The sequence below is a fragment of the Panthera tigris genome, chromosome A1, assembly GCF_018350195.1.
Source record: "Panthera tigris isolate Pti1 chromosome A1, P.tigris_Pti1_mat1.1, whole genome shotgun sequence".
Lineage (NCBI taxonomy): Eukaryota > Metazoa > Chordata > Mammalia > Carnivora > Felidae > Panthera > Panthera tigris.
In genome coordinates, this window is record NC_056660.1 from 116224736 (window position 1) to 116249387 (window position 24652).

The following is a 24652-nucleotide window of genomic DNA, read 5'->3' on the forward strand; positions in this document are numbered from 1 at the left end:
CATTTTTGTTATTTTATTTGTTTATGTTGAAGTACAGTTGACACACAGTTTTACATTAGTGTCAGGTGTACAGTACAGTGATTTGACAATTATATGTTATCCTATGCTCAGCACAGGTGTAGGTATCATCTGTCACTGTAGAATGCTGTTACAATACAAATTACTGTGTTCCTTATGCTGTACCTTTCATCTCCGCAAGTTGTTCATTCCATAGCTGGAGTCTTGTACCTCCTATTTCCCTCCTGATCCATTTTGAGTTATTTTAGTATAAGATGTGAGACTTAGATCAAGGCAACAGTGGTGGTTTCTTCCTCTTCTTCTTTTCCTCATCTTTCTCCTCCTCCTCCTCCTTTTTCCTCTGCTACTTCTGCTTCTTCTTATTGCCTAACAAAGTCCAATTGCTCCAACACTGTTTATTAAAAAGCTTTCTTTTCTGCATTTAATTGTTTTTCATCGTTGTCAAAATTTAGTTAGTTGGGCACATTTTCATGGATCTATTTTTGGATTCCTTATTTTGGTCTGTTGACCTACAGGTCTATTCATCTGTCAATAACATAGTCTTGGTTTCTCTCTTTACATAATAAGTCTTAAAATAGGATACACTCATTCCTTCTCCTTTTTCCTTGTTTTTGAAAGTTGCCTTAGGTATTCTAGTTCCATTGCCATTCTATATAATCTAATTGATAGCTACAGAAAATGTTTGCTGGGATTTTGGTAAGAATCATGTTGTCTTTATATTAATTCATGGAAAATTTACATCTCCTTATGATATGTTGAGTCATCCAATTCATGAACACAGTCTGTCTCTCCATTTATTTATTCTTCAGTTTTTAAAATCAGTAGTGTTTAGTTTACTGAATACAAGTCGTATACATATTTTGTTACATTTATACCTAAATATATTTTTTGAGTGAATGTGAATGTAAATTATATTTTAAATTTAATTTTGGTGTGTATATTTTCACTGTTAGTATGTGTAGGTACAATTCATTTTGTATGTTTATCTTATTTTTTTGTGATGTTGCCAAGTTCACTTACTCTGGGAGTTTTCATTTATTTATTTATTTTTGATTCCTTGAGATTTTAATGTACACATTTATGTCATCTGTAAATAAGGACAATTTTATTACTTTCTTTCTCATCTGTGTGCCTCTTATTTCCCCCCCCCCCTTTTTTTTTTCTTTATTGCACAGGCTAAATCTTCCAGCAGTAGGCTAAACAAGAGTAGTGAGTTCAGGTCTTTGCTTTGTTCCCAGTCTTAGGGTAAAAACTGGGATTCAATCCTTCACAATTAAGTATAATGTTAGCTATAGGTTTGTTATGGATACTGTTTATCATGCTAAAGAAGTTTCATGGTTTCTGAGAAGTCAGATGTAATTCTTATCTTTTTTTCCTCAAGGGGTAAGGTGTTATTTCCCTCTGGCTTCTTTCAGGACACAGATTTCAGAAAATATGTGACTTTCTGTAGTTTGAAATGGATATGCCTTTATGTAGATTTTTTAAAAGCATTTATAGTCCTAAATTATCTGAGCTGCATAGATATGTGATTTGGTGTCTGCCATTAATTTGAGGGAAATTCTCAGTCATTATTATTTCAAATATTTCTTCTGTTCCTATCTCTTTGTTCTCCTGGTATTCCAATTATGTATATGTTATACCATTTGTAGTTGTTTCACAATCGTTGGATATTCTTTTCTGTTTTTTCATTGTTTTTTTCTCTTACCTTTTTGGTCTTTGATGATTCTATTTATATATCTTCTAACTGAGAGATTCGTACCTTACCCATGTCCAGTCAACTAATGATTCTATCAGAGACATTTGAGATGTAATCAATAATAATAAAATTATTATTTCTGTTACAGTGTTTTTATCTCTAGCATTTCTTTTTCGTTCTTTCTTATTATTTCCATTTCCCTCTTTACATTGCCCACCTGTCCTTAATGCTGTCATCTACTTTATTCATTAGAGCCTTGAGCATATTAATCATAGTTGTAAATTCTTGGTTTGATAATTAAAACACGCCCTTGTCATATATGGTTCTGATATTCATTCTGTCTCTTCGAATTGTGGAGTTGTATTTTGTTTTTGTTTTTGACTTTTGGTATGTCTTGTAATTTTTTCTTGATAGCTGGACAGATGTGCTGGGTAGAAGAGACTGCTATCATGTTCCTGTAATAGTATGGTAGTGAGGAGTGCAGAGAGGGGAGACATTCTACATTTCTGTGATGAGGTTTCAATCTTTTTAACTTTTTGTTTTAATTTACTTTGAGGGGGAATGGGCAGAGAGAGGAGAGAGACTCCCAATCAGGCTCCATGCTACCAGTGTGGAGCCATATGTGGGGCTTGATCTCACAACTGCAAGACCATGACCTGAGCCAAAATCAAGAGTCGGACGCTTGACTGATTGAGTCACCCAAGCGCCCCAGGTTTCAATCTTTTATTGAGCATATGCTTCTGGACTGTGAACTTCCCAAGTTTTCTCACTTCTCCCCACCCCCAGGTGAAACAGGATAGTTACAGTGTACTGGAATTGGGTATTTTCCCTTTCCCTCATGGAAAGCTAGAGCCTTCTGGAGCTGGATATTTTCCTTCCCTCAGAACAGTTAAGCTCTGATAATAACTCAATAGGTTAGCCTCTCATTAATTAGTTTCCCCTCAGGGAGACTCTTTTTAAGAAGAGCAGAATGCTCTGGATATTTCAAAATGGTTCCTTTTTCGCTCCCACTGCCAGAAGCATGAGAGGATTTTTCTCTTTCAGACTCTGTGGGAGTCTGTCCATGTTCCTGGAGGTAAATCTCAAAATATCACGATTCCATGACTGCTTCCCCCTGGAGTTTTCAATTCTCAGACTTCTACATACTAAGTCTCCAGTGATTCATCAATTATAGTTCAGATTTCCCTACTCCAGCACTGATTACCACAGTGTTTTCTCCTCTTGAGTCTCTGTACCAGTAAGTTGTGACTCCCTATATCTCCCTGTGACTCTCTTATCTTTGGGTCATTGATTTTCCCAGTGTTCTCTCATCCACCAAACTTTTACACATCCAACAAGAGTTGTTGGTTTTCCAGTCTGTTCAGCTTTTAACTTGTCAAAATGGAGTGGTGATTTCCAAGCTCCTTACATTCAGAACTAGAAACTGTAAGTCCTTGAAAATATTTTTTATTTTTATAAAGTCTAATTTGCCTATCTTTTGTTTTGTTGCTTATGCCTTTGATATCATATTCAAGAAATCACTGCCAAAACCAGTGTCATGCAGTTTTTGCCCTATATTTTCTTCTAAGAATTTCATAATTTTAGTCTTATATTTAGGTCATGGATCCATTTTGAGTTCATTTTTGTATGTAGTGTTGGGTAAGGTTATAACTTCATTCTTTTGCATCCTGTTTTCCCATCAACATTTGTTGAAAAGACTCTTTTTTCTCCCATTGAACAGACTTGACACCTTTGTTGAAAATAATTTGACCTTATTTATATATGAGGATTTATTTCTGGAATCTCTATTCTATCGGTCTATGTTTGTCTTTAGGCCAGTGTCTTTAGGCCACACCATTTTGATTACAGGAGCTTTGTAATAAGTTTTAAAAGCAGGATGTATGAGTCCTCCAGCTTTGTTCTTGTTCAGGATTGTTTTGGCTGTTTGAAGTCCCTTGAGATTCCATATGAAAATTTTTTTTATTTTTTATTTTTATTTTTTAACATTTATTTATTTTTGAGACAGAGAGAGAGCATGAACAGGGGAGGGTCAGAGAAAGAGGAAGACACAGAATCTGAAACAGGCTCCAGGCTCTGAGCTGTCAGCACAGAGCCCGACGCAGGGCTCGAACCCACAGACCGCGAGATCATGACCTGAGCCGAAGTCAGATGCTTAACTGAGCCACCCAGGCACCCCTCCATATGAATTTTTAAATGAGATTTCCTATTTCAGCAAAAAACATCATAGGGATTTTGATAGAGATTACATTAAACCTATAGATCACTTTGAGTTGTATTGACATCTTAATAAGTCTTTCAATCAATGAACATGAGATCTCTTTGCATTTGCTTATATATTCTTTAATTTCTTTCAGAAATGTTTTTGTTGGGGCACCTGGGTGGCTCATTTGGTTAAGTGTCCAACTTTTGATTTTTGGCTCAGGTCATGATCTCACAGTTTGTGGGTTTGAGCCCCATGCAGTCAGCATGGAGCCTGCTTGGGATTCTCTCTCACCCTCTCTCTTTCTGCCTCTCCCATTTGAGCATGCGTGTGTTCATGTGCTCTCAAAATAAATAATCTTTTTTAAAAAAGTGCTTTTGTTGTTTTCATCATACAAGTCTTTCACCTTGGTTAATTCCTAAGTATTTTATGATATTATGAATGAAATTGTTTTCTTAATTTCCTGTTCAATTGTTCACTTTTAGTGTATAGTGTTGCAGCTGATTTTCATGTGTTGACTTTGTATCTGCCACTTTGTTGAATCATTTATTAATTTCAAGTTTTCTGTGCAATCTTTAGGGTGTTCTATATATGAGATAGCATCTGTGAACAGAGATAATTATACATCTTCTTTCCCATTTTGGATGCCTCATTTTTGGGGAGAGGGCGGTTATTTGCTCTGGCTAGAACTTTCAATACTTTGTTGAATAGAAAAGGTGAAAGCAGGTCTCCTTGCTTTGTTCCTAATCTTAGAGGAACAGCTTTCAGCCTTTCACCACTGAGTATGTTTGCTGTGGGTTTTTCATGTATGGCATTTTATTATGTTGAGGTGGTTTCCTTCTATTCCTAGGATTCTGAGTGTTTTTATCATGAAAGAATGTTGAATTTTGTCACATGCCTTTTCTGCATCTATTGAGATTATCATGCGTTTTTTTCCTTCATTCTCTCAATGTGGCTTATTACATTGATTATGTATACTGAATCATCCTTACACTCCACAAATAAATCCCACATGCTCATGGTGTATAATCCTTTTAATATGCTGCTGAATTCAGTTTTCTAATATTTTTTTGAGGATTTTTTTTTTTGGAGGAATCAGTGCTCATGAGGGAAGTTGATCTGTAGTTTTCCTTTCTTGTAGTGTCTTTGTCTGCCTTTGGTATCAGGGTAATGATGGCCTAATAGAGTAAGAAAGTGTTCCTTCCTCTTTATCTATTTGGAAAAGCTTGAAAAAGATCAGTATTATTTCTTGAGTGTTTGGTAAAATTCACCAATGAAGCCATTGGGCAAGGGCCTTTCTTTGTCAGGAGATTTTTAAAAATTACTGATTCATCTTTTTACTAGTTATAGGTCTATTTGGATGATGTAGCTATTTTCTCTGTGCTTACTGTGGACATTGCATTTAATATCTTACATTATAGTACTCTGAATTTGTACCAGCTTAAACTCAATAATATACAAAAACACTCTGCTATTTTAACAGCTCTCTCTGATAACAAAATTTCCAGTCATTTATGTCCGCATTTATTTTTTCCTTGAATATAATATCATGTAGCCTTTTATTTTCATAGTAACTACCATGATAATGCAGTCCATGGTTAACTATTTTTTAAGTTTCAATTAAGTGTCATCTGATCATTGTAAATGACATTTTTCTTATACTGAGAATATCTTCAAATCCAACAATTTTCATCAAAATAAAGAGGATGAAACATTACCATATGGCTTATGGTTGAGATTATATTTAAAGATCACTGTAATTCCCAACATTAAAACATGATAATTTATAGTTTTCAGTTAAATAGAGATACGTTTTAAAAGTCAAAATAAGCTTTTAACTGTAGAAAACAAAGTATATTTAATTCAACAGTTTTATGTTTGGAATATCTGAATGACAGCAAATTGCAGTTAGCATTATTCTATGTATTCTTCATAGTAATAAAATGCATAAAAGGAAATTTATACCACATTAAACTACCTTGTACATTAAAATATTGACAGTATTGTCTAAATCTATTAGCATTTAAAAAAGTATCAAGTTCTGAATTTGCTTCATTTCAAGAATAAGAGGGTACTGATGTATCTTATATTCCTGTACCTTTGTAATGAGGCAATTACTACATTGGAATTGCTATTAAAATTATAATCTGTTTTTTTTAAAAATAACATCATGTTTCATCTACATTTTAATTATCAAGTAAACAGTGACTTAGGCTTTCTGATTAGGAACTTATATAAATCCTTATTTATATTAATATCCTTAAATATCCATGGTACTTGAAGTAAAAATGTTAAGGCCATCCTTTTTAAAGTAACTTGTGATAGTTTATTCAGATCACATTTATTAGTCAAATTTTGATGTAATTATGGGGTTCTGATTATAAATTGCACTAAAGTTGAAAGAGAAGTTTAATAGGTTTTTCTCAAATAGTTTTTTTCTGAAAACCTAATCTTCACTTTAGATTTACATTTAAAAATTTGACTACAGATTATTATAATATTCTCAGATATGTGTACTTGATATTGATTCAATGTTAATTTTATTCTTATTGACATATGACAATGACTTAATAAGAAAAAAAGGTGCAGCTGAAAATTTGATATAGGAATAAAGATCCAAGGGACAGTAGCTTAATTTGGAATAATGACTTTTAGAGGCGAAAGTTATTAGTTCAGCACTTAGATGTTATATAACAAGAACAAAGGAAAATGTCCCAAATTTCATTATTCTAAGATTTCAAGTATCAAAAAGTGATGTCGCTGTTCATAAACACTGAAAGAATTTTAAATGTATTTCAGAAAAATTTCTAAAAATATCATAAGTAAGTTCCTGGTAATATTATTTTAAAAATTAACACGCACAATATCCTAGAATAAGGTGAACTTTAGTGGCCAAAGTGTTTTATTTTAAAGCTCCAGTATTCATTTACAAATATTTAATAATAAAAACATGAGCTGATAAATTGTTTTAAATGAAAAGATGTAAGGTTATTGGTGCATATTTCTATTTTCCCAAAATCTAATTGTAATATATTTGTGACCACTGCTAAAGGACAGTATTGAATTACATACTCTTAAGTGAGAGTGTACAGTCTTTAAAAGACATAATTGAAAGTGATTGCATTGAATAAATTGCAAATGAATATATAGCCTATTTTGGAAATCAATGAAGAATCTACAATCTACAGCATTAGCCACATGATGTCGCTGTATACCACAAAGTCTTGTCAATGTTAAGGTATAGATCACCAAAAACTAAGGGAGGAAGCTCCATTTTGTTACAGCCTGAGAGAAGACAAAAACAGGAGACATATTATTCAAGATATAAAGTAAAGAAAGCATGATTTTGAAGTGAGAGCGGTACCAAAGGTGTAGTGGTTTTGCGATGCTGTTTCCTAGGCAAGGAGGCAAGGGAGCCCAGCGCCTGCTGCTCTTCGTTTTGCTCCTCGCAGCCTGGAAGACTGGGAATGGTCAGGTCCACTACTCGGTCCCGGAGGAGGCCAAACACGGCACCTTCGTAGGACGCATCGCGCAAGACCTGGGGCTGGAGCTGGCAGAGCTGGTGCCACGCCTGTTCCGGGTGGTGTCCAAAGGCCGTGGGGACCTTCTGGAAGTAAATCTGCAGAATGGCATTTTGTTTGTGAATTCTCGCATCGACCGCGAGGAGCTTTGCGGGCTGAATCTGGAGTGCAGCATCCACCTGGAGGTAATTGTGGACAGACCGCTGCAGGTTTTCCATGTGGAGGTGGAGGTGAAGGACATTAACGATAACCCACCGGTTTTCAGAGGGAGAGAACAAAGGTTATTTATTCCTGAGTCTAGACTGGTGGATTCACGTTTCCCGATAGAGGGTGCTACTGATGCGGACATTGGGACCAATGCTCTAATAACTTACACCCTCAGCCCCAGTGATTATTTCTCTTTGGATGTACAGGCAAGTGATGAACTGAGTAAGTCACTTTCACTTGAATTGAGGAAATCTTTGGATAGAGAAGAAACACCAGAACTTCGTTTATTATTGACGGCCACTGATGGGGGCAAACCAGAGCTGGAAGGTACAGTTCAGCTGCTGATCACAGTGCTGGACGTTAATGATAATGCCCCATTGTTTGCCCAGGCTGTGTATAGAATCCATTTATTAGAGACTACAGCAAATGGAACATTAGTGACTACATTAAACGCCTCTGATGCCGATGAAGGTGTAAATGGCGAAATTGTCTTTTCCTTCGGCAGTGATGTTCCCCTAAACATTCAAAAAAACTTCAAAATTGATTCCAGCTCAGGAGAAATTAGGCTAATTGGTAGACTGGATTATGAAGAAACAAAATCTTATGAAATTCATGTAAAAGCAGTTGATAAAGGAAGTCCTCCAATGTCAAATCACTGCAAGGTTTTAGTGAAAGTGCTAGATGTAAATGATAATGCTCCACAACTGGCAGTCACATCTCTGTCTTTGCCAGTCAGAGAGGACACTCCACTCAGCACCGTCATTGCTTTTGTTTCCGTGTCCGACCGCGACTCCGGTGTCAACGGGCAGGTGACCTGCTCTCTGATGCCTCACATCCCCTTCAAGCTGGTGTCCACCTTCAAGAATTACTATTCGCTGGTGCTGGACAGCGCCCTGGACCGCGAGAGCGTGGCGAACTATGAGCTGCTGGTGACCGCACGGGACGGGGGCTCGCCTTCGCTGTCGGCCACGGCCAGCGTGTCCGTGGAAGTGGCCGACGTGAACGACAACGCGCCGACATTCGCGCAGGCCGAGTACACGGTGTTCGTGAAGGAGAACAACCCTCCCGGCTGCCACATCTTCACGGTGTCCGCGCGGGACGCGGACGCGCAGGAGAACGCGCTGGTGTCCTACTCGCTGGTGGAGCGGCGGGTGGGCGAGCGTGCGCTGTCGAGCTACGTGTCAGTGCACGCGGAGAGCGGCAAGGTGTACGCGCTGCAGCCGCTGGACCACGAGGAGCTGGAGCTGCTGCAGTTCCAAGTGAGCGCGCGCGACGCGGGCGTGCCTCCGCTGGGCAGCAACGTGACGCTGCAGGTGTTCGTGCTGGACGAGAACGACAACGCGCCCGCGCTGCTGCCGCTGCCTGGGGCGGGCGGCGCGGGCGGCGCCGTGAGCGAGCTGGTGTGGCGGTCGGTGGGCGCGGGCCACGTGGTGGCGAAGGTGCGCGCGGTGGACGCCGACTCGGGCTACAACGCGTGGCTGTCGTACGAGCTGCAGCCGGCGGCGGGTGGCGCGCGCAGCCCGTTCCGCGTGGCGCTGTACACGGGCGAGATCAGCACGACGCGCAGCCTGGACGAGGCGGACTCGCCGCGCCAGCGCCTGCTGGTGCTGGTGAGGGACCACGGCGAGCCGGCGCTGACGGCCACGGCCACCGTGCTGCTGTCGCTGGTGGAGAGCGGCCAGGCGCCCAAGGCCTCGTCGCGGGTGTTGGCGGGCGCCGCCGGCGCGGAGACGGCGCTGGTGGATGTCAACGTGTACCTGATCATCGCCATCTGCGCGGTGTCCAGCCTGCTGGTGCTCACGCTGCTGCTGTACGTGGCGCTGCGGTGCTCGGCGCCGCCCAGCGAGGGCGCGTGCGGGCCGGGGAAGCCCACGCTGGTGTGTTCCAGCGCGGTGGGGAGCTGGTCGTACTCGCAGCAGAGGCGGCAGAGGGTGTGCTCTGGGGAGGGTCCGCCCAAGACCGACCTCATGGCTTTCAGCCCCAGCCTACCTCAAGTTCCAGGCTCCGCAGATGAAAGACAACAACCCTCAGAGTCAGAACACTTAGGAAAGGTGAGTCTTTTCCATCGATTCTAGAATTGTTCTATTTCCTTTGTTAATGATTCTATTTTGATTCATATTTGCTTATTTTTTAATCACTATCCTACTGTGCATTATATGGTATGAAATAGAGATGCATCTTGCACTGAGAACAATTTAATTTAAATGATTTCCTTATTTTCACATTTTGTTTTTTTCATAATTAAATCTGTTCATGAATAATAGGACCTTGAAGGATTGAAAAACACTTAAGCTAAATTTGAAAACTTATTACCTGTAAGTAATTTTTTCTCAAAATTAAAAAAGTTAATAATTGGAAAAAATTTAAAGAGTATGAATATATAATGCATATTTCCTATTTACATCATCTATCCATTCTGTCAGAATATATTGGAATAGGACTATATGTATATCTGGATGTTTTCTAAATTATTCTTTCAATCAAGAATTCATTTGTCTTTATCTGTTTATGCAATAGGTAATAAATAAGGTTTTCATTTCCTTGTACTTGAAAGCAGCCTGAATGGATCTTTTATTGCCAGGACCTGCAAAAATACCTATCAGGGGTGCCTGGGTGGCTTGTCAGTTAAGGGTCTGACTTCGGCTCAGATCATGATCTTGTGGTTGGTGGGTTTGAGCCCCACATTGGGCTCTATGCTAATGGAGCCTGGAACCTGCCTCCCTCTCTCTCAGCCCTTCCCCTGCTCATGATCTCTCTGTCTCTCTCAGAAATAAATAAACATTAAAAAAAGTTTTCAAAAATACCTATCAAAGATCATTACAACACATGACATCACTTGGGAATAATTGCTCATGATACATATTTCTTTCAGGGGTCACATAGCTTGTGATTTGGAATAAAGATTTCACACTTGCAAAATCCTTAGAGTTTTAAGGTACAATAGAAAGTTCACTGAGGAAAGAACCCCCTTTCAATTTTGTTAAAATATCTTAACACTATAAAAATATCTTAACATTTACGAAATCACATTGTGGGTGGCCAGGTAGTGGGAGTTTTTTTTACGTAAAAGTGGAGAGTACCCTAACTCAGGTGTTATGTTACTGGGTTGCTCAGTCATCCTTCCCAGTATCACTATCACCAGGCTAATGTGTACAGGCCTCCCACTGTGCAGAGACTGACCACCCGCCTCTGGCACCAAACTGTGCCCATGATAACATTTTCCACAACTGTGAGCTCACTCACTTTCTCCTGGCAGCATCCCTATAACTAATGAAATTGGAGTTTTCCCAAAAAGTAAAGACTGATATTGAATGACTACATTTTAATTGGAAATTCCTGTGTTGGGTAGTTAAAACATAAACTTGAAAAGTAAATGTTACACTTGGAAAAGAATTTAAACACTTTAAAAGAAGATGTGTTGGGGTGAAATAACTGTCTAAAACTGTCTTCTATTTGTTTTTTAGCTATATGCTGTTTTTTTTCCCCATATGTATGTGGATATTGGTGAATTGTAGAAATAACTTCCACTAAGTGATCTGGGTCTTATCCATTTAACAGGCCAGATATTCATTTTCATCTGAGATCTGCTTTTAAAGGAATTGAAAAGTTAGGTGGGGAAATCTTTTAAGGATAGTCTGTTTCTACAGTAAACTTAGTTGCTAAGAGTTGATACGCCTCAAAATTTAGGGAGTGTATATTTCCTGAGAATCAGAAATGTTTATCTGAGGCTTTACGGAGAAAAAGAAATGGTTTGAGCAAATAAGGAGGAACTCCTTTTTTGGGAGGAGTCATCTTACCTAGAGTCTCATATCTACTCACTACTTTCTTGGGACTTGTGTGCAGAGTATGACTGGTCAGGTGGAATCTGTCCTACTAGAAGTCTGGCCCCTACCTTTGTACTACAGACAAATGGTAAGCTTTGAAAACTATATCCAGGTATACCCAGAACTCAGTTTATCACTAAGAGGGAATCACAGTCTATCACTGTACAAATTTTTATTGGTTATTTTTTAATTTTAATTTTTTTCTTACTGATTTTTTATTCCTTATTTACATTTTTAAATTAAATTGCCTAAGGAGATGTCTAAGTGAGAGTAGATATTATTCACTGATACTTTATCCACACATCAGCTCAATATTCTAGAGTCATAGTTCCTTTAGTATTAACTTCATTGCCTATAATCATTATACTCTGTCATTAATTCCCTGTGGCATTCTACTTTGCAATTAGTATACTCTTAAATGTCATGAAATATACAGTATTATAAGTTGTCAGAGGTATTCCATTAATATGTTTTAAAATTTTAATTCTGTATCTTTTTAAAACTACTGCCTTTCAAGATTCTTCAAAACACTTGACATATAGATGCCTATAATTATTTCCTAGATCCATGCTTTTCCAAAATAATTCTTAAATGTTTCATGAACTAGTTCTTGAACATGTGAAATGTTCTTCGTGAACTAGTACAGTAGAATCAATTAGAAATTATGTAAGTTTGATATTAACACATATCATTAATGTAACTTACTTGTTTAGTTACTCGAGATAGTTTAAAATAATCTTTTATCCATTAAAATATTAATTGAACCTACCCTATGACCCAGCAATAGCACTGCTAGGAATTTACCCAAGGGATACAGGAGTACTGATGCATAGGGGCACTTGTACCCCAATGTTCATAGAGCACTCTCAACAATAGCCAAATTATGGAAAGAGCCTAAATGTCCATCAACTGATGAATGGATAAAGAAATTGTGGTTTATATACACAATGGAGTACTACGTGGCAATGAGAAAGAATGAAATAAGGCCCTTTGTAGCAACGTGGATGGAACTGGAGAGTGTGATGCTAAGTGAAATAAGCCATACAGAGAAAGACAGATACCATATGGTTTCACTCTTATGTGGATCCTGAGAAACTTAACAGAAACCCATGGGGGAGGGGAAGGAAAAAAAAAAAAGAGGTTAGAGTGGAAGAGAGCCAAAGCATAAGAGACTCTTAAAAACAGAACAAACTGAGGGTTGATGGGGGGTGGGAGGGAGGAGAGGGTGGGTGATGGGTATTGAGGAGGGCACCTTTTGGGATGAGCACGGGTGTTGTATGGAAACCAATTTGACAATAAACTTCATATATTGGAAAAAAACCAAACATTAATTGATAATTTGTTCTATTCTGAATGTGAATGATAAAATACGAGTTAAGTTGCAATCCTGGCTTGCGTTCATTGAGTACATGGGAAAAAAAAGCTGGTATGAAAACTTTTCCCCTAATACTTAAATCATGTGTTTGATTTTATTTCAAGAGGCTCTGACTATAAGCAAAGCTTTTGACATGCTTTTACCTCTCTAAAGTCAACCTCTGCCCATGAATTTTCTCTGCTCAACCTGCAAATACCCAAAGAATTCATGCCTCTTGCTGAATTCTCAGAAACTTTTAGAATATTATATTGTCTCATCTTACATACGTTGAATGGTGAATTATGTTCCAAAGTTACTTTTCTCTCTCTATTGATTAGTTAAGTCACCAAAACTTTCAAGTCACAACTTTTTAAAAAACTGGAATCCAGAAATTCATCTAGAGCAGAGATCATTAAAAACACAATGATCTCATATTGCAATCATTTTCGGATATACAGGTAAATTGAAATGTATAAGTGGTGTGGAAATTTAAAAAACACATACACTCTTACTTGGTATGACATGAATGTAGCAAATATCTAAATCACACAGTATTTTCATTTGTAAAAAAACAAATTTACAAAAGAACTGCACTGTAAAAAACTGACTTCTGGTATATTTTATAAATAACAGTTAAGACAGACAACAAGGGTATAATTATTGGATAAAGCACACAAGAGTGCATTATAAGCTTTCCATAAATAAATAAATAAATAATGTAAATTAACAATTGCCATCATAATATAGAAGTAAATATGTATGGATAGATGGTTATGCATATACACATACTTTCAATGCCTCGATGTTTTGGTGGTCATGAATATCAAAGGCCTGGTTTTGCTATAAAATGTAGACTTCAAGGCCAAGTGATAAAAGTTACGAGTTTAGACTCACATTGAGATCCCACCCAAACATCACCAATTAATATCACTTTTAAGTTACTTAAGTGATATCTGTTTTCACTTCCTTGTTGGTAAAAAGTGAATTGTATTGATACCTAGCTTGGAAGGTTGTTGTGAGAATACAATGGGATAACCCTATTATAACCCTATGCTTGTCACATGGGGAATATTTCCAATAGATGTCCACTACTGTTATAGCATTAATCACTATTCTATTCTTTTTAACTTTATGTCATGGATTGGAATATTTGGAAGTGATGAATTAGTATAAAAGCTATAAGGATATATATTTTTTTAATATAAAGAATTTGAAAAGTGCTCGGAGGATATTACAATGAAAATAGAAATTTGGGGAAAGTTCAGACCCAAGTAGTAAATTTATTTAATACTTACACGTTTAGCCACATGATGTCGCTGTCCACCACAAGGTGTTTCACCACAAAAGAAATACATCATGCATTACACACTCAGTTGCTGCTTTTCCCCATCCTCTGTGAAATACAGGCATGGTAAGATCATTTAAGAAAAACCGAGGAACCCAAATTATTTTTTAAAGTTTGGATCGATGCAAGAGTGACCCAATATTTGGAAAAGGCTTGCAGTGATGTTTTCATGGAGAGAAAAAGGTTCAGGAGCCCGGCAACTACTGCTTTCGCTTCTGCTCCTCACAGTCTGGGAGGCTGGGAGCGGCCAGGTTCACTACTCAGTCCTGGAGGAGGCCAAACACGGCACCTTCGTGGGGCGGATCGCCCAGGACTTGGGGCTGGAGCTGGTGGAGCTGGTGCCACGTCTGTTCCGGGTGGCGTCCAAAAGCCATGGGGACCTTCTGGAGGTAAATCTGCAGAATGGCATTTTGTTTGTGAATTCTCGCATCGACCGCGAGGAGCTTTGCGGGCGGAACCTGGATTGCAGCATCCATCTGGAGGTGATCGTGGACAGGCCGCTGCAGGTTTTCCATGTGGAAGTGGAGGTGAAGGACATTAACGACAACCAGCCGGTTTTTCCAATGGCAGTAAAAAAATTGTTTATTTCTGAATCCCGGCCGCCTGGTTCTCGGATTCCACTAGAGGGAGCATCAGATGCAGATATTGGAGCGAATTCTTTGTTGACCTACAGTCTTAACTCTAATGATTATTTTACCTTGGATATTAAAAGAAATGATGAGGATATTAAAACTCTTGGACTCGTGTTGAAAAAACTTTTAAATCGAGAGGACATTCCTGAACATCACCTAGTAATAACGGCAGTTGATGGTGGGAAACCAGAGCTCACTGGCACTACTCAACTGAAGATCACCATTCTAGATGTAAACGACAACGCCCCAGAGTTTGAGAGAACTGTCTACAAAGTGAGTTTATTCGAAAATGCTCCAAACGGTACCCTAGCAGTGACTGTTAACGCCTCTGATTTGGATGAAGGAGTAAATAAGGACATTGTATATTCTTTCAATACAGACATGTCATCAGATGCTTTGTCGAAATTCCACTTAGACCCAGTTAATGGATACATCACTGTAAAGGGTAACATAGATTTCGAGGAAACTAAGTTATACGAAATCCAGGTAGAAGCGACAGATAAAGGAAATCCCCCAATGGCAGGTCACTGCACGGTTCTGGTGGAAATTTTGGACACCAATGATAATGTACCTGAGTTGGTTATCAAATCACTGTCATTATCTGTATTAGAAGACGCTCCCCTCGGCACGGTCATCGCCTTGATCAGCGTGTCCGACCGTGACTCCGGAGTCAACGGGCAGGTGACCTGCTCTCTGATGCCTCACATCCCTTTCAAGCTGGTGTCCACCTTCAAGAATTACTATTCGCTGGTGCTGGACAGCGCCCTGGACCGCGAGAGCGTGGCGAACTATGAGCTGCTGGTGACCGCACGGGACGGGGGCTCGCCTTCGCTGTCGGCCACGGCCAGCGTGTCCGTGGAAGTGGCCGACGTGAACGACAACGCGCCGACATTCGCGCAGGCCGAGTACACGGTGTTCGTGAAGGAGAACAACCCTCCCGGCCGCCACATCTTCACGGTGTCCGCGCGGGACGCGGACGCGCAGGAGAACGCGCTGGTGTCCTACTCGCTGGTGGAGCGGCGGGTGGGCGAGCGTGCGCTGTCGAGCTACGTGTCGGTGCACGCGGAGAGCGGCAAGGTGTACGCGCTGCAGCCGCTGGACCACGAGGAGCTGGAGCTGCTGCAGTTCCAAGTGAGCGCGCGCGACGCGGGCGTGCCTCCGCTGGGCAGCAACGTGACGCTGCAGGTGTTCGTGCTGGACGAGAACGACAACGCGCCCGCGCTGCTGCCGCTGCCTGGGGCGGGCGGCGCGGGCGGCGCCGTGAGCGAGCTGGTGTGGCGGTCGGTGGGCGCGGGCCACGTGGTGGCGAAGGTGCGCGCGGTGGACGCCGACTCGGGCTACAACGCGTGGCTGTCGTACGAGCTGCAGCCGGCGGCGGGTGGCGCGCGCAGCCCGTTCCGCGTGGCGCTGTACACGGGCGAGATCAGCACGACGCGCAGCCTGGACGAGGCGGACTCGCCGCGCCAGCGCCTGCTGGTGCTGGTGAGTGACCACGGCGAGCCGGCGCTGACGGCCACGGCCACCGTGCTGCTGTCGCTCGTGGAGAGCGGCCAGGCGCCCAAGGCCTCGTCGCGGGTGTTGGCGGGCGCCGCCGGCGCGGAGGCGGCGCTGGTGGATGTCAACGTGTACCTGATCATCGCCATCTGCGCGGTGTCCAGCCTGCTGGTGCTCACGCTGCTGCTGTACGTGGCGCTGCGGTGCTCGGCGCCGCCCAGCGAGGGCGCGTGCGGGCCGGGGAAGCCCACGCTGGTGTGTTCCAGCGCGGTGGGGAGCTGGTCGTACTCGCAGCAGAGGCGGCAGAGGGTGTGCTCTGGGGAGGGTCCGCCCAAGACCGACCTCATGGCCTTCAGCCCCAGCCTTCCACCCGGTCCCATTGGGGGGAATAGAGAAGAACAGCTGGATGTGGATGTTGATCTTTCTGCCAAAGTGAGTACAGATTTTTAAATCCTTTCAAAAATCGTTTTTTATTCTTCAATGTTTCTGTTCTTTTGGAAACTTATGTTTTTGGTGTTAGAGTTTTCCAGGGTTTTGTGGTTAAAATATTTGAACTCCTTGTGACAAATGTTTTGAACTGAATTAGCAATAAGTACTGAGAACCAAACTTGTAGTGTTGTTGTTGTTGTTGTTAATAGGTGCAGTAGTAGGATTATTTTATTGCTAAAGATAGAAACCAAATATATTTTCTTGGGTGAATTGTATTGTTTAGAATATTTGACTCCAATTGTGTTTTACTAATCCTTGCACAATGCTTCAATAGCTTTTGCCACTTTTTTTTTTGGAATTCCTACTAGATGTTAGTCCAAATGTCACTGGTTCATTTTATGAGTTCACCATAAATGCTCACCACTTCTTTTGGTTAATATATCCTTAGTTTCAAATATTAGTTTACTAAGCCTGTTGTCTGTATGAAGCCTCTTTTACTTATTTATTCATTTGTCTGAAGTCTTAGTTCCTTGTTTTTACTTGAACATGATTCATTTTAGTCCTTGTGCTCACATTTGGTAATACATTGTATTGTGGCTAGTTTCTCAGTTGGGTAAAGAAAACCACACACACACACACACACACACACACACACACACACACACCAGAATAATAATTTTATTGGTTTAGAATTGTATCTTTAGGAGCACCTGGGTGGCTCAGTCGGTTAGTGTCCGACTTCAGCTCAGGTCCTTATCTCACGGTTTGTGAGTTCAAGACCCACATGGGGTCTGTGCTGACAGCTCAGAGCCTGGAGCCTGCTTTGGATTCTGTGTTTCTTTCTCTCTCTGCCCCTCCCCCGCTTGTGCTCTGTCTCTCTCTGTCTCTAAAAAATAAATAAATGTAAACAAAATTAGAATTGTATCTTTGTTCATCTTCAGTTTCTCACTACTTTAATTAGTAAGCATTGAAAAAATCAATAGTAAGTGAACTTTTATACTTCCTTCAGTGTATCTTCGTTTAGAAAACATTGGTTTTGAAAGTATATTATTAATTTTGTTAAGAATTGTTTTCCATCAGATGAGGCTCCTGGGTGGCTCAGTTGGTTGGGCATCTGACTTTGGCTCAGGTCATGATCTCATGGTTTGTGGGTTCAAGCCCTGCTTCGGGCTTTGTACTGACAGCTCAGAGCCTAGAGCCTATTTTGGATTCTGTGTCTCCTTGTCTCTCGCTGCTCCTCCCCTGCTTGTGTGCTCTGTCTCTCTCTAAAATAAATAAACACTTGGGGCGCCTGGGTGGCTCAGTCGGTTGAGCGTCCGACTTCGGCTCAGGTCACGATCTCATGGTCATGGTCCGTGAGTTCGAGCCCCGCGTCGGGCTCTGGGCTGATGGCTCAGAGCCTGGAGCCTGCTTCCGATTCTGTGTCTCCCTCTCTCTCTGACCCTCCCCCGTTCATGCTCTATCTCTGTCTCAAAAATAAATAAACGTTAAAAAAATAAAAAAAAATAAACACAAAAAATTTTTTTAATTGTTTTCTGTCAGAAAACTTTGTTGAGAATGCTACTTTCTATCTAATTTAAAAACTACTCTACTAGCAAAACTTATTAATCATTAACCTATTTTGCAAACACTTAGTAGTAAGGATGCTAATGTCCAAAAACTCCAGTAAGTCAATGTTATTACTTGTGACCTTCCTCTGAATACTAACCTGTCTATTAAGGTGTGTTATATAGTATGTAAACCCTCCAAATAACTGCAACCAAATTAAACAAAATGAAATTATTTTGTAGTCATTTCTCTATTTAGCATTTGATCATTTCTCCAAATAGATGGACTTCCACTCAAGTTTCCTTGCCACTGGAAACTGAACCTTAGCCATATTAGAGATTAGAAAACAAGCAATTATTTCTAAACCATGAAAGACAAAATGAAAATACTAATCTTGCTTGTGGAAGGTGAATGGGTTCCAGTGTATATAATTATATAGAATATATCCACCTGAGTTATAACTACAACTTACTACTTCCTGTATGAGCATCCTTATCAAAACCTAGTTAATACTCAGTGACATTGTGGGCTGAAGCTAACATATACAACAGAAAGATAATCTTTTTTTCCCATTTTCCTTTCAATTTCTCTCACTATCCTTTGTTGACTTCTGTCCATCAAATGTTCACCACAGCATGTCCAACCTGAATTCACATGTTATTTCATTAGGCCTTATTTTCATCCTATTGTAATTATAGGGTCATGCAAAGTTTTTGTCTCCCAGGATGTGGAACATCAGTCTTCAAATCGAGCTGTCCTCTTCAAATTCTTGACTAACAAGATTCTCAGTTAATAAGACATTTTAAAGACTTTTGAGTTTTTCTCTTTAGAAATATATTGCTGCTCTACCAGATTAATACTAATCTTTCTCACATAAATATCCTTTATATTCTTTTGTACTCCTCATCTATGCATTTAATTATTTTCAAAATAAAGTAAATGGACAGGGAGTCTTTTCCATTGTCTTCCAGTGTGTTTCACATGTGTGATCATTTTTTGCAAAACTACAGTTTGGGTCCTCAGACAGAGCAACAATGCTAATTGATGTTTTAATTCAGAAAAGGATAGTTTTGTGTGAGTGTGGCTCTTCATAGAATGGAAGCCTAAAGCCAAAAGCCATTTTCAGTAGATTGATATTTTGTCCTAGACAACCATGAGGGAAAGAGGTTTGTGAATATAATAGGCAAAGAAAGCTTGAAAATAATTATCATTAAAAAAGAAAAGAATTATGTCCTTTTATGTTAAGTTTCCTTATGTTAGGAAAATATATTGTGCTCTAGTTATTGAGAATTCTTCATTGGCTATTAAAACTCAGATGTCTCTAAGATCATGACTGCCAAAAAGCCAAATGAAACTAAGCTAAAATCCAGGTTTTCACTATGCAAATTGAAATATATCTTAATTAGGGCATCATATAAGGAAAATATTTTTGTATCTCTGGAAAATAATAGAGGCTGCTGCTGAGACATCATATTTGCCTAACTAGCTTTGTGACCACCTTAACTTAATGCATTTTATTAGGCAATTGAAGAGAACCAAATCATTCTATTAGGTAAATATTCAGGAAATACCTGGTATGTATTCTGAGCTCTTAAGCTAAGAAGATATAACTATTCTCTTTAAAAGTTTGTATTCTATAAAAGAAGGCTCCAGCTATTTGGATCTTTGTACTTATTACATGACACTCCTGTCATTAGACATACATACCCAAATGCCTAAAAAGGATAAATTAATGTAATAAATGGCCCAAGTGATTCAGTCTGTATGCTATAGTATATAAAAGAGAGTAAAAGTACCTGCTAAATTGGTTTAATCATGAAAGTCTTCATTTCATTGGTCAAGAAAATTTTTAATGGTATAAAATGGGGGAAATTGCTGTATGAGGCATTTGGAAAAGATGGATCGTACTTATGAGGACGAATGATTATGTTTATTTGGTGAAAAGTATTGTTGGAAGCAGGAAATTGTCCACTAGGACTAAAATACATGAGCACAGTACAAGAAAATAGAAATGTATGTACACTAGACACTGGAGAACAGGCAAGTATTTATAAATCATAAGAGACAAATTGAGAATACCAATCTTGATTGTTGGAGGTGAGTGTATTTGTTAATAAAATTATTTGGAATACTTTCCCACACTAATTATATATTACAACATCGTAGTTCCTTCTTAAAGCTCTTTGCACCTTCAGCCCTGAGGTGAATTAATGAAGACTTTCAGTTAAGTGCTGGTAATTTCTGCTTCCTTTTTCAGACATTTTAAAAAGTCCCTTTCAAAGACTTATTCTTGGCATTGGAGGTTTCCTAGTTCAGAGGGTTCTCTGAAGTCTTCAACACCAGAAATATCAAATACAAAGATCAAAAGTGTGTCATCATTAATAACTATTTCCCCCCATTTTCAGGAACACATATAATCCGTCAAGAATTTTCCTAATCAACATTTAACAATTCTGTTTGCAAAATGTGTATTAACTCCAGTTGGGTCTCTATAAATAGTTAAAACCTGTATGAAAAAAGGATTTCCACTGAAGTAAAAGTTGCCCCTGTGGTGAAACTAAGGGTCACATTCAATCAGAGGTACAAAACGTGTAACTTAGTAGCACAAAATGTGTTGCTATTCTCCAACAGCATTAAAGTACGCGGAATGGCAAAAGAGTAAGACTGAGCAGTATCAGAATTTATTACTTACGGTTTGGAGCCACATGATGTCGCTCTGTACCATAAAATTGATCTGCTAGAGAAAAAGAATATCCCTTCTGTTATAAAGAAGCTGCATCCACCATTCAGATAGAAATGGAGGATACATCGGCATAGACTGAACGGTTAGAAGATATTTCTTGATTTTGAAACGAGATCCCTTAATGAAAACAAAGCACTGCGGGCTCGAGATGGAGTTTTCCTGGGCAAGCGGCCAGGAATCCAAGCGTCTGCTGCTCTCACTTCTATTCCTCGCAGCCTGGAGGGCGGGGAGTGGCCAGGTCCACTACTCGGTCCCGGAGGAGGCCAAACACGGCACCTTCGTGGGACGCATCGCTCAGGACTTGGGGTTGGAGCTGGCGGAGCTGGTGCCACGCCTGTTCCGGGTGGCGTCCAAAGGCCAGGGGGACCTTCTGGAGGTAAATCTGCAGAATGGAATTTTGTTTGTGAATTCTCGCATCGACCGCGAGGAGCTTTGCGGGCGGAACCTGGAGTGCAGCATCCATCTGGAGGTGATCGTGGACAGGCCGCTGCAGGTTTTCCATGTGGAGGTGGAGGTGAAGGACATTAATGACAATCCTCCTGTGTTCCCCGGAACACAAAAGAATCTATTTATGGCGGAATCCAGGCCTATTGACACTCGGTTTCCACTAGAGGGCGCATCGGATGCAGATATCCGGGCCAACGCTATGCTGACCTACACACTGAGCCCCAATGAATATTTCTCGCTGGAAAAGCCGTCCGATGACGAGCGGGTAAAACGTCTTGGACTACTACTAAGGAAATCTTTAGACAGGGAAGAAGCTCCAGAAATTATTTTAGTGCTCACAGCCACTGATGGCGGCAAACCTGAGCTGACTGGAACCGTTCAGTTACTCATCAAAGTGCTAGACGCCAACGACAACGCCCCAGCTTTTGACAGAACACTCTATGAGGTGAAAGTACAAGAAAATGTTTCTAATGGAACGTTGGTAATGAAACTAAACGCCTCAGATTTAGATGAAGGCTCTAATGCAGACATTATTTATTCATTCTCAACTGATATTTTACCAAATGTAGAATCCAAGTTTCACATAGATCCAATTACTGGAGAAATTATGGTAAAGGGATATATCGATTTTGAAGAAAGCAAATCCTATGAAATTCTTGTAGAGGGTATTGATAAAGGACAGCCCCCACTCTCTGGCCATTGTACAGTTATGGTGGAAGTCGAGGACACCAACGATAATGTTCCAGTAATGGAATTCAAGTCCCTGTCACTCCCAATCAGAGAAGACGCTCCACTAGGCACGGTCATCGCCTTGATCAGCGTGTCCGACCGTGACTCCGGAATCAACGGGCAGGTGACCTGCTCTCTGATGCCTCACATCCCTTTCAAGCTGGTGTCCACCTTCAAGAATTACTATTCGCTGGTGCTGGACAGCGCCCTGGACCGCGAGAGCGTGGCGAACTATGAGCTGCTGGTGACCGCACGGGACGGGGGCTCGCCTTCGCTGTCGGCCACGGCCAGCGTGTCCGTGGAAGTGGCCGACGTGAACGACAACGCGCCGACATTCGCGCAGGCCGAGTACACGGTGTTCGTGAAGGAGAACAACCCTCCCGGCTGCCACATCTTCACGGTGTCCGCGCGGGACGCGGACGCGCAGGAGAACGCGCTGGTGTCCTACTCGCTGGTGGAGCGGCGGGTGGGCGAGCGTGCGCTGTCGAGCTACGTGTCGGTGCACGCGGAGAGCGGCAAGGTGTACGCGCTGCAGCCGCTGGACCACGAGGAGCTGGAGCTGCTGCAGTTCCAAGTGAGCGCGCGCGACGCGGGCGTGCCTCCGCTGAGCAGCAACGTGACGCTGCAGGTGTTCGTGCTGGACGAGAACGACAACGCGCCCGCGCTGCTGCCGCTGCCTGGGGCGAGCGGCGCGGGCGGCGCCGTGAGCGAGCTGGTGTGGCGGTCGGTGGGCGCGGGCCACGTGGTGGCGAAGGTGCGCGCGGTGGACGCCGACTCGGGCTACAACGCGTGGCTGTCGTACGAGCTGCAGCCGGCGGCGGGTGGCGCGCGCAGCCCGTTCCGCGTGGCGCTGTACACGGGCGAGATCAGCACGACGCGCAGCCTGGACGAGGCGGACTCGCCGCGCCAGCGCCTGCTGGTGCTGGTGAGGGACCACGGCGAGCCGGCGCTGACGGCCACGGCCACCGTGCTGCTGTCGCTGGTGGAGAGCGGCCAGGCGCCCAAGGCCTCGTCGCGGGTGTTGGCGGGCGCCGCCGGCGCGGAGGCGGCGCTGGTGGATGTCAACGTGTACCTGATCATCGCCATCTGCGCGGTGTCCAGCCTGCTGGTGCTCACGCTGCTGCTGTACGTGGCGCTGCGGTGCTCGGCGCCGCCCAGCGAGGGCGCGTGCGGGCCGGGGAAGCCCACGCTGGTGTGTTCCAGCGCGGTGGGGAGCTGGTCGTACTCGCAGCAGAGGCGGCAGAGGGTGTGCTCTGGGGAGGGTCCGCCCAAGACCGACCTCATGGCCTTTAGTCCCAGTGTACCTGACTCTAGGGACAGAGAGGATCTGCAGCCAGCAACTGGAGATTCCCTTTCAAAGGTTAGTTTTAAATATCTTTTAGTTAACCTGAATTATTTAAAGTTTTACTTTCCTTTATTCTATCAATTTCTTCCTAATTAAAAAATGTTTACAGTGAAATTTCTCTGAAATGCTTCTTCACTTGTTTTGTACCCAGTCTAGCTAATATCTTTTAGAATTATAGGACCCCAAGGCAATATATGTTGTCTTCATCATTCAATGCATATTTATATAATTAATGTTATAAATTTTGTGCTTACCGTCTTCACTATTTATTTTCAGTTGTAATCAACACTTGAGAGAACCTTTTCCTTTCATTTGCCTATAATACATTGAAAAGTGCCCAGATATAATAATATAACTCAATCAATTATTTGAAAGCGAAACTTTTATTTCTTCTGTGCTCTGGCACAGAGAACAAACCCAAGCCTCTTGTTAGTTCTCTGGCAACGCTTGTGATGTGTGTGGCTCACAGGCCTTCCCGGGGATTGTGACTCAGGCTTCTGACCAGATGCTGCTTCTGTCTGGCCCCCTGCGCTTAAGGTTACTCTCCGTCCGGGGTCGGTCTGTTGGTATTTTTTTTTAATGTTTCTTTTTAAGCTTTATTTATTTTTGAGAGAGAGAAACAGAGTGTGAGGGGGGAGGAACAGGGAGAGAGGGAGACACAGCCTCCTGTTCTACTTAAGAAGCTACTTAAATTTGGGGCACCATCTGACTTCTGCTTAGGTCCTGATCTCATGGTTCCTCTCTCTCTCTCTCTCTCTCTCTCTCCTCCTCGTGGGATTCTCTCTCTCTGCCCCTCACTCACTTGCATCCTCTTTCTCTCTCAAAAAACAAAGCTACTTAAATGAACCTCCAAAATAACTTTTCCTTATTTCTCCCCAGATGTAGCCAGTTTTAACTCTATAACTGTTACTAGTTTTTACCTGTTTCCTGTGCTTTATCTATTGAGAATTTTTGCATCCATATTCATCAGGGATATTGGCCTGTAGTTCTCTTTTTTTACTGGGTCTCTGTCTGGTTTAGGAATCAAAGTAATACTGGGTTCATAGAATGAGTCTGGAAGTTTTCCTTCCCTTTCTATTTCTTGGAATAGCTTGAGAAGGATAGGTATTATCTCTGCTTT

General features: G+C 41.6%; 3 protein-coding genes across 3 annotated transcripts; all 3 read left to right on the top strand.

Moving 5' to 3' along the window:
* Positions 1 to 6876: 6876 nt before the first annotated feature.
* On the top strand, positions 6877 to 9884 carry LOC102952612 (protocadherin alpha-1-like). The gene has a single exon (XM_042985412.1). The coding sequence runs from the start codon at positions 7300 to 7302 to the stop codon at positions 9715 to 9717; it is 2418 nt and encodes an 805-aa protein (XP_042841346.1). The 5' UTR covers positions 6877 to 7299; the 3' UTR covers positions 9718 to 9884.
* A 4236-nt stretch (positions 9885 to 14120) lies between these two features.
* LOC122230530 (protocadherin alpha-3) lies at positions 14121 to 16741 on the top strand. Its single transcript, XM_042956384.1, has one exon. It carries the CDS (start codon positions 14327 to 14329, stop codon positions 16739 to 16741), a length of 2415 nt encoding a protein of 804 aa, XP_042812318.1. The 5' UTR covers positions 14121 to 14326.
* Positions 16742 to 21144: 4403 nt separating this feature from the next.
* On the top strand, positions 21145 to 24417 carry LOC102953193 (protocadherin alpha-4). The gene is made up of 2 exons (XM_042956392.1): positions 21145 to 23547; positions 24412 to 24417. Exons 1-2 carry the CDS (start codon positions 21160 to 21162, stop codon positions 24415 to 24417), a joined length of 2394 nt encoding a protein of 797 aa, XP_042812326.1. The 5' UTR covers positions 21145 to 21159.
* Positions 24418 to 24652: the final 235 nt, after the last annotated feature.

Bases quoted from the DNA above. Each gene is read 5' to 3' on its own strand.
- LOC102952612 (XM_042985412.1), top strand. From the start codon at position 7,300: ATGCTGTTTCCTAGGCAAGGAGGCAAGGGAGCCCAGCGCCTGCTGCTC.
- LOC122230530 (XM_042956384.1), top strand. From the start codon at position 14,327: ATGTTTTCATGGAGAGAAAAAGGTTCAGGAGCCCGGCAACTACTGCTT.
- LOC102953193 (XM_042956392.1), top strand. From the start codon at position 21,160: ATGGAGTTTTCCTGGGCAAGCGGCCAGGAATCCAAGCGTCTGCTGCTC.